The sequence below is a fragment of the Phasianus colchicus genome, chromosome 1 (genome assembly GCF_987193195.1).
Source record: "Phasianus colchicus chromosome 1, bPhaCol1.hap1.1, whole genome shotgun sequence".
In the NCBI taxonomy this organism is placed as follows: domain Eukaryota; kingdom Metazoa; phylum Chordata; class Aves; order Galliformes; family Phasianidae; genus Phasianus; species Phasianus colchicus.
In genome coordinates, this window is record NC_143436.1 from 172,251,451 (window position 1) to 172,259,888 (window position 8,438).

Sequence of the window (8,438 nt, forward strand, 5' to 3'; positions counted from 1 at the left end):
GTGCCTAAGGCAAGATCAGCAGTCTTGATAACTGTCCAGCCCACAAGCCTGGTCCTCAAGAACACCATTAGGACAAAGTATGGATGTGCCACCTGTTTCAGCTCTTTCTAGGTGGAAACCTACTGTTCTCTGGAGGGAAGAATAGTTTCCAGCAAGTGGGAAGGAGGTATAGTATTACTGAGAGTGCTTACTGGTCAGAGAAGAGAGATGGTACTTCAGTAGGAGAGAGAGAACAGTCAATATCAAGATGACCAACATGATGAAGCCAAAGTGATGATGACTATTAAGACTGATTGAAGTCCTGAGGAGTAGAATCATAGAATCACCAAGGTTGGAAAAGACCTCCAAGATCATTTAGTCCAACCATCTGCCTATCACCAGTATTTCCCACTAAACCATGTCCCTTATTTCAACATCTAAATGTTTCTTGAACACCTCCACCACCAGGGATGATGACTTCACCACCTCCCTGGGCAGCCTGTTCTAGCTCCTGACCACTCTTTTGTAGACAAAATATTTACTGACATCTAATTTGAGGCCTATTGCTAGTTACGCAGGAGAAAAGACTGACCTCCTCCTCGCCATAACCTCCTTTCAGGCCACTGTAGAGAGCGGTAAGGTTTCCCCTGAGCCCCTTCTCTTCTCCAGACTAAACAATCTCATTTCCCTCAGCTGCTCCTCATAAGTTTTGTGCTCCAGACCCCTCACCAGCTTCATTGCCCTTCTCTGGACACGCTCCAGGGCCTCAATGTCTTTCTTGCAGCAGTCAGCCCAAAACTGAACACAGAACTCAAAGTGCAACCTCACCAGTGCTGAGCACACGGGGATGATCACTTCTCTGCTCCTGCTGGCAACACCTTCTCTGATAGAAGCTAGAATGCCATTGGCCTTCTTGGCCACTTAGGCAGTAATAGCAGTGTTGCCTGGAAGGAGAGCAATCACTTTATGGTTCACTGTGGGGTTCCTTAGCACCATTTTTTTGGGATGAGTTTGACTTATGTAATGATACTGAGGCCCTTTAAAAGTATTGAAGGCCGTATTAAGACATTATGAAAACACACAGGGCTAAATATCCATGAAGTTTTAAGTAATGAGTGGAGACATTGGGTGGGAACAGGGAAGTCTCTCTCTCCTTTTGTATTTTAATGAAATGTAATATTCACTGGCAGTCTGATCTTAGTGTGAATTAAGGATCTGTTTTGCTTTTGGTGGCAACTTGTGAAAATAATGGGATGCACTGGTATCTTCATTTCCACTACACCAGCACACAACTGTTCTGCTGCTATTATTAGTCCTGTGCTGTTATGTCACTGTCATACTGATGTGTTGCCATCACTTCTCTTTGTGCACACTGCTTGCTAAATCTACTGACAGGGTAGGCAAGAGGTAGGATTTGTGGACTTCTCTCCCATAGAAGCCCCTGTGCAATTTGTTCCACAATATTATGCTCCTTTGGCCCAAAGAGCCTTTGTTTCTTCTCTTGAAAACCCAGTATCCTGGCCTGTCACTCCATGTCCTCCTCTCCTAGATGGAGACATCTGCCAGATGGTCCCATTACATGAGATGGGGAAGCTGGTCTGACTCTGCCGCTTCAGGTGCTGTCCCGAATCAGTCCAATTGGAAACCCACAAGTCCTGAAAATACACTTAGAAATGTGGGGGCTCATTTATTTGGTCAGTAAATGCATACTGCTGGAGCAGAGATTTAGGGAGAAAAAATAGCTTTTACATAGTTCTCCCACCTGCCTTCCTCCAAGTTTTTGCTGCAGGGTAAAGCAGTGAATGGTATCACAGTCTGTCCTTGGGCTTGGCAGGTCGAGAGGCACCTGCTCTACTGCTGACATGTGTTTGGAGCCAGCAGCCTCTGCCTTTCCTATCATGTCTTGCTCTGTTTCCCTTGCAGGAACCTGTGAAATCGGCTGGGCTTACTACTGCACAGGTGGGGGTGCGGCAGCAGCCATGCTGGTGTGCACCTGGCTGGCCTGCTTCTCAGGCAAGAAGCAGAAGCAGTATCCCTACTGAGCAGCCCCGGGTGCGGGCAGCCGCCAGAAGCACAAGGGGCCTGCAGGTGTCTTCTGGACCACAGTGACAACAAAAAGGAAAATTTTAAGTGCTTTCATTCTGAAACTCAGTAGGATGGGCTGGTGGGTGGCACTGGGAGCCCTGGGGAAGGAGGTGAACCATGGACCAAAGCCACTCCACCAGGCAGGCTGGGGAAGGACCTCCTCACCAGAACCTGCCTGTGGCCCACCCCACAGAAATATAACCACGTAAACAAGGAAAACTCCACTTTGGCAAATTGTGACATTCTGCGTGCACCAATTAATGGAGGGATTAGTGAGAAAAAGATGTTGCTGGGAGGCTGGGGTAATGCCCCTGCAATGCGGTGTTCCCAAAAGCACACACACACAGATGTTGACCATGGCACAAAATGAGTAGAGAGGAAGAAACCTTTTTGGTGCAATTCTTCTTTCTTTTTTTTTAAAAAAAACTTCTTTTTGGTGGTTTAAATTTCAGTGTTACAACACTTTTTAATCTATTCATTACACCTAATAAAAGGACCAATAAGCCACTTTATCAGTATTTTGTATGTTCTCTTCTCTGCACATTTCTCTTCCTCAAACATTTAGCCACTGCTTATTCATCCTTATAGATCTTTTATTAAGCCTCTGTGTTTCAGCATTATTACAAAAATGCAGCATAATAACTTGGCAGATGTAGCCGTTGCCTATAGTACTTTTATGAAGTGCAGTAAATGGGCATTTTTCTGTCCATTGAAAATTCCACTTAACGGTACTGTAGAACTCTGTTGGTTGTGCTAGACTGACAGGGAACTTATTACAGACATAGATTTTTGTCTCTGTTATGTTTAGCTCATTGATGTCGTATTGTGCTGTACCATGTTTATTATTTCAATATTCATTTTTGTAAAAAAAAAAAAATATATATATAAATGTGCTATTTTATGTTTGTATTTGAAAAATCTCTGTAAATAAATTTTTCCTTGATCAATACTTGCAATTTGTGGTTGTGTCACGAGATGAAAAAATTCCCTTCTTAGATGCCCATTTAAAAAAATGTCTTGGAAATAATCAGCTTTTAAACCATACTGTATCTTTTTTTCCTTGTAAAACACAAAACACATGCATTTAGGATTCATCTGCACAGCCTGAGGATAGATATCTAGCACTTAAGACAAGCCATCACGTCCGACATTTTTGCCTGATGCTGTTAGGTATGGTGTAGGACATCACAGAGACCTTCTCCATTCTGGCCTGGACACAGCATTTCACACAGTATTGGTATCTCTTTTAGTTGACTGAAACAAACCCTTACTATTTTAATAGCAGCCACTATGACTAAAATGCCTACAAGGGAGTAGTCCCCCCATGAGGTACTGGCACTGTGTTTAAAAAACTAAAGACCTCTTAGAATCATTAAGAAAAATAATATTAAATTGAGATATGGGAATTTTTAAGGGGTTTTCAGTCATAGTACTGACTGTTGTTGCTGCCATTCAAATGTGTTTTTCTGCCCTGTTTTCCCAATATGATATTTCTTTCATTGCCTGTTTCAAAGCTATTGTGTGTATACTAGTTATGGTTCTGCTGGTTAGTAGCATATGTGCTGTTGTAACTCTGAAACTCTACAATTGCTCTGTACATTGCACTAGGCAGCTTTTCAGAAGTGCATAGAATAGCAATGTCAGTTACAGTGATCAGTCCTTACATTGATGAACTGGATTTTATGTAAGTTGATTACAGGCTACGTACTATTTTTCACTTTATAGTGTTGTGTGGTGAATAAAAAATTGTACCTTATCCTTCTCAGATTAGCCCATAATAGCCACATCACATCCAGCTGCAGTTCTGATGAGAACCACACCAACCATGGAGGAGCAAGTGAGCTTGTCTCTCTGCAAGCTCTTCTTGCAGCACCAGCAGCAGTAGGATGCAGAGCACTACACCCTTTCCTCCTGCTTCCAAGTTTTCTGGGCTCATCCCTTCTTAATAAACTCTTCCAAAACCTGCTGGTGGAAATCAGTGACATTCCATATACTATCACAGTAAGTATGAATTTACCTCACAGTACTGTAGATAGATGCTTTATTAAAACCAAGAGTGGTATAAACACAACGCTGGCTGTGGTTCTCTTGGCTTGAGTTGGATCCTTGGCAAATTTCTCTTGCTGCCTTTCCATGGTGTGTAACTGCAGAAAGATGTCTTCTATTCCTCTGAACCTGCAGTTTGCTCTATAAATATAATCAGTATAAAAATATAAGTTATTACTTTCATGTTGACCCTCCCTACATTAGTTCCTTGTTGCTGCAGCATGGAGATCATATTGTCTTGGTTTAGAACTTCCTGTGGTCAGATTCTGGTATGATTTATATTGAGAAACTGAAACTATGTGGTTATTTCATGAAGAAAATTACTTTTTTTGTTTTGTTGTGTTATAATGCCATACAATACATCATGATTGACTTTCTTTGAATCTGTATACAATCTCCTTTTTAATTTGGAATTGACTAAAATACCAATTTTGAATAATCAAGCCAATGATAAATGCTGCATCTGTGCTATAGCTGGTTATCATATAACCTTCATCTGCTGTGATATGAATCACAGCTTAATCAGGTTTGTCCATACTTGTGTATTTTGGTTCTGATAGTCATTTTGCTCTAGAATATGAATACCATATATTATAGCTATCAGGCATCAGAGCTACAAACTCCAATAACTTTGAACCAGACAAAAGACTGCTTTCAATTTCACCATATTAATTGTCAATTAAATATTTACAATATTTACTATGTTTAATTTTCCATTTATTTGTTCTTGAAGATGAGGAACATGGTCTTTCATTTGTCAAAACAATCATGAAAACATGGGCAAGCTCCTAGGCTATTGAATTTTATCCCTGCCATTACTGGCAATTGTATCATGTAATCCTGCTTAGAAATTTATCAAGCTCTGTTTTAAAACTGTTTAAACAGTTTTCCCTCTGAAACTATATTATTATTTTGAAGTCTCACTCTCTGTGTGATTTAATGTTTTCTGAGTTCCAGAGCACCCTTTATACTGAGGATAATTCACAGAATGGATGGCAGTGGTCACAGGATGCTTCCAAGAAATACTCTATGGGAAGAAAGTTTTACCCATCATTCCTAATCCAGGAGCTATATAGAAAAAAGTCGTATGGTTACAGATTGCTGTTCAGTATGAGAATCTACCTTAGGATAAGTCACAGGATAGTTGCTGCAGGACAAATCAGGTGGAGGGGGACCTTGAGGAGATCTCTAGTCCAATGTACTGTTTAAGGCAGGGACAGGTGTCTCAGGGTTTTATCTCATCTGATCATCAAAGCCTTTAAACTGATGATGGTACATCTCTTGGTGGCCTGTGCTGCTCCCAGACTGTCTTCATGGGGAAGAATTTTTCCTTATAACCAGTCGGAACAGCTCTTGTTTCAAATAACAACCAGTGTCTCTCATTCTCCTACCAAGCATCAGTGAGAAGAGCTCATCTCCATCCTTTCTGTCACCTTTCACCAAACTGAATAAACATCAAACATGGCTGCTTCTGTTGGACCTACTCCAGTTTGCTGATGTCTTACTTCAATCAGGTGGGCAAAACTGGATGTGATATCTACATGTGCTGATTAGAGGAGGACAATCGCTTGCCTACAGATGCTGGCCCTACACCTCTTAGTGCAGTCCAAGAGGCTGCTGCCCATTGTTGATGCCAGGACATGCTGCTGGCTCCTGTACTGCTCACTGTCCCCAGGCTCTGAGATCCTTTCTGCAGAGCAGCTTCCTGGCCAGGCAGCCCCAAAATACATCACTGCAGGGGTTTCTTCCATCCCAGGTGCATGACTTGGCATTTGCCCTTTCTGAATTTCATAAGATTCCTGTCATTCTGTGACCCCAGTCTGCCTCAGTCCTTCTGAATGGCAGCCCTGCACTTAAGTGTGTTATTAACTGGCCTCCCCATCTCGATGTCATCTTCAAATTTGATGAGAGCACTTAACCTCCTCCAAGTCATTCATAAGGCCATTAAACTGAGCAGGTCACGAGACAGACCTGTGACAGCCCACTTATCACAGACATCCACGTAAAGTTCAACCAGTAACTAAGACTCTCTGAGCCTCACCATACAACTAGGCTTTTCCCTGGTTGATTGTCCACCCAGTGGACAATACACTGACATTGCAAAAAATCAGTGCAAATTACATCTACTGCAGCTCCTCCCTCAGTTGCAAATTCAGTCGTTTTATCATATAAAACCACCATGCAGGTCATGTAGAATTTACACTAGATAAATGCATGCTTCAAGTCAGCAAAACAAATGAAAATAAAACTTTGGGTCCCAGCTGCCTTTCTGCACTTAGCTTTTGCTTTGCTTAGCTAAATATAGAACAATGGTTATCAGCTAATCTCCAAATATGCAAGGTAGAAAAAAAAAAAAAAAGAGTATGGAGGTAGGGAATTTATATATAAATTTGAATGAGGCAAGTGGAGGTGGAGAAACTTGGTGCAATAGATTATTTAGAAAAATGGATTCAGGAGGACACAGTTTGAGTAGGAAGTTCTCGCAGTGGAACCCTGGAGAGCTGGGAACTTTTGTCACTCAAACAGCACGGTGTGCAGTCCCAAGCCTCTTGCCCTGAGGACTAATGCAGTATTCTCTGAAAGTGCAAATTCTGTCATGCAGATATTAAGTCCAAGAGAAGATTTTCTGCATAAATATGAGGCATGAGAAGGACTTGTCGGGATTTTAAGAGGGCATTATGTTCTTTGTGTAAAATAAGCCATTATTTTTCAAAACTTGCATGTTGAGAAATGAATCCGTTTTTCACTAAGTGTCATAGAATTTGTTCCTTCCCAAAATACATATGTATGTTTGTGGAGGAAAAAAACTAAACTTCAAAAATATTTTGACTCTGAAATGAGAGTTAGCTGGTTTCTGAGGTGGCTTAACTCCTCTATTTCCTTTTTCTTGATAGAAAATTCATAAATCAGTTGCAACTGCGATTTATCTGTCATTCTAGAGTTTGAAATAGTCTATGAAAAATATCAAACTGAATGACAGGACAGATAATCTATACATCAAAATAAGCATTAATTCTATTCTACACACTTAACCTTTCAGAGAGACCATGGAGAAATTAGATGTGTCTTTTTTTAGAAGTGACATTTTAGTGTAATACCCTAAGCAGACAGAGTTTAAAATGCCTTCTAGTAAGTATTCAGTGTTTTTATTATTGTTATTTAAATAATGATGGATCAGAGAAAATGATGAAAAATTTGGAACATGGTTTCAAATTCAGTACTGTCAGTGTCAGGAAGGATGGCTGCTGGATTAAACTTAACTCAGTAGCCTTTTCTCATGTTCCTCACCAAGAAACAAAATGTTCTCTGAATTTTTGAGGGAGGAAAGGCTTCTTACATGGGCAATTTTTTAGTCTGCTGGAAGTATCTGCTAGGAGTATCAGTATGTTAGGGCTATGCAGTATGAGCATATTAAATGAAACCATCATGAGGAAAATGTTAATTTGAAAGGAACATATGGAATAACTTTATTATGTATATCTGCATCATCAGGGCCCATAGCACTGCTGCCTTCTTTCCTTGACTGCAGATAAATTGTATGTTAAGGATCCTCCATCACACACGGACATCTTGTGGCCCTTAAATGTCTTCTCAAAGGGCTCTGTGCATCACACCGAGCATCACTAGAGTATGATCATGTCCAAACATGCCTCAAGCATGACTTTCATCAGAGTGGGTATAAATCAGTAATCAATTGGGCTTGTCAGAGTGCATGTGATAAAACTATTCTAGAGCAGAGAAAAGCCACCTCTCACCCTCTCACCTGACGTGAAACCAAAAGCAGGTCTATGTTAGCAGGGAGAAAGCTTCTGCATCTTACTAACCATAGGGATGGGAGAGTTTGCTGCCATCATGGGAAGCAGCTACCAGCTCCTGTCTGCAGCAAGGGTCAGCAGCCCCAGAAGTAATTCTGTGAACCTGCAACCACATAGGTCATTTTCCAAACCTTTTCATTATGAAACACTTATGGAGGCCACTGCCTATCTTCCAGGATAACACATTAAAGACAGAGAACAATCCCATCTTCGCTTCTCCACTCAGGGGCAGACCCATGTTTCGAAGAGGGAAATGCTCATGCATAGACCTTGCAGCATCTCTATACATGGGACTCCTGTGGCAAGCTTGAAGAGTTGGACCAGAGGTACAGAAATGGCAGTGGCCTTGGTGCTTGGGTGCTACAAGAGCTTCTGAAAACTGCATGCAGTCCTTCACTGAGTATGAATGTCTTCACTCTTTTTTCACTCACCAGGAGCGATGGGTAACTGGCCCTCTTCACAGCGTCCAGCAAAATTAGTACGTAAGTACATTTAACAGTGTTAAAAAAACAG

General features: G+C 41.3%; 1 protein-coding gene across 1 annotated transcript in view; it reads left to right on the forward strand.

Annotated features, from left to right (window-relative positions):
- The window catches only part of LHFPL6 (LHFPL tetraspan subfamily member 6), a 134,484-nt gene extending 131,510 nt beyond the window's left edge, over nucleotides 1-2,974 (forward strand). The window contains exon 4 of the mRNA XM_031615837.2: nucleotides 1,903-2,974. Coding sequence (XP_031471697.1) covers nucleotides 1,903-2,021 — 119 coding nt within the window. The 3' untranslated portion in view covers nucleotides 2,022-2,974. The remainder of the gene's footprint in view (nucleotides 1-1,902) is intronic.
- Nucleotides 2,975-8,438: the final 5,464 nt, after the last annotated feature.